This window comes from Sitodiplosis mosellana, unplaced genomic scaffold (assembly GCF_009176505.1).
Source record: "Sitodiplosis mosellana isolate CC-2019 unplaced genomic scaffold, AAFC_SMos_1.0 Smas_scaffold_5153, whole genome shotgun sequence".
Taxonomy (NCBI): Eukaryota; Metazoa; Arthropoda; class Insecta; order Diptera; family Cecidomyiidae; genus Sitodiplosis; species Sitodiplosis mosellana.
Window position 1 is genome coordinate 32,724 of NW_022600395.1, and position 1,638 is coordinate 34,361.

The following is a 1,638-nucleotide window of genomic DNA, read 5'->3' on the forward strand; positions in this document are numbered from 1 at the left end:
TTCTTGACCAACAATGTGTCGGTATTGAAAAAATTACTCACCCCTATAACATCCCGTTTACACCCTGTAGGGCAGGTCAACCTTGATATTATCGACATACTCACTACACCCCACTGTTCCACGGTATAAGTCTTATTGATAAACATCGTACGACACAAAAAGAAACACCGCCCTTTGTACCAGGCTAAAATTTTATGAGAGTAAAGGGCCGTAGACCCGTTATTGAAGGAGATGGGGCAAAATGGTCTAAAGCAATATTGTTCCCCTTGGAACGCTGTACAACTTTGTTGAACATACCTAAGTGATAGCCCCTGCCCCAGCCCCAGAAAATGGGTATAATATGATTTTTTTACCCAAAAAATAACATTTTTTCATATAACGGTATTTTTAATTTACTATGAACAAATGGGAATGTTATGTATACCTTTGGATAGGTATTCACGAGGACTACAATTTTGACCCAAGGAGTGTTGCCCTACCTCCCATAGTTAGGGATCTATGGCCTTCGAAAGTAATACCTTAATTTTGGGGTTACCTACATATCCCCAATTTTAACCCCCTTTCTCACATTTTTGGGGCTGGGTATCTATATATAATTTATCTACACACAATACCCTTTAAGATGATATGCGTTAGAACTCTGTACAAAATGGCCCAGAATGGGACACGGTTCTTTTAGGTTATAATTTTCAAAACATCAAAGGGTACATGATTTTGTACCCTAGAACGGATATCCGTTGTCCGTTTCCGTTAAACTCAATTGGGCAAATAGGTTATATCCCACGAAAGTTGCGCCTGGTCTCATAGATTTCATTGGCACATAGTGTTTGCCTCCCATAAGTTTGAAGGGCAGAGGTAAAACAGTGAAAAAGTACAAAAACCACCCCAAAGTGGGTAAACCTCACTCCTCAACCCCAACTCAATTGCATTTTTGGATTCCTCGTCGAAAATGAGCCATACCTCCCGAACATCAGTTTCTAATAAAACCTCTCACTGTGGCTCAAATCATCTCTGAATGTGCAGTGGGAAAAGTTATTATTTTTCTTTACATTTATACGGATATTCTGCGTTTTTTCGGTTTTTCTCTCATAATTCGTACCCCATATGCGGTATATGGAGCAGAACTTTGTTCAGCAAAGTTTTGGATCTCTTAAAACCTACAATCGGACTTTTCGCCAGATTCACATACAAAATAAGAAAGATAAATATTTGATTTTCATTATGTTTATTTTTTTACATTTATCGTTTCTAACAGTTACATTTTTATGCCTTACAAATTAACATAAAATGTTGCATATGGAAAACAACTCGAAAAAATGAAAATGGTACGTAATGAGTACGTTTTCAATAATTAATCGTTCAAAAATGATATTAATTAAATTTTGAGAAAGAAAAAGTTCCATCATCCTCTTTCTTCATGTCAATTCAAGTTTAATTCTTTGAAGGTTTATTTTTAAAACGTAAGTATTAAAGTAAGTATTCTTAAAGAAAATATAAAGTTTTAAGATAATTATATTTAAAATAGACTTAGCCTTGCATGTTCAGAGCTTTGAATTGTTCTTCATCCACTTCGGTGACCATGAAAGTGCCATCTGGCAACTGAAGCACAACGCGTCGCGTTCCTCCTGCACAAAAAAA

The 1,638-nt window shown here is 36.1% G+C and overlaps 1 protein-coding gene across 1 annotated transcript in view; it reads right to left on the minus strand.

The window, feature by feature from the left end:
- Positions 1-1,208: 1,208 nt before the first annotated feature.
- LOC129572520 (uncharacterized) overlaps positions 1,209-1,638 on the minus strand; it is a 28,233-nt gene continuing 27,803 nt past the window's right edge. The window contains exon 4 of the mRNA XM_055452485.1: positions 1,209-1,625. Coding sequence (XP_055308460.1) covers positions 1,528-1,625 — 98 coding nt within the window. The 3' untranslated portion in view covers positions 1,209-1,527. The remainder of the gene's footprint in view (positions 1,626-1,638) is intronic.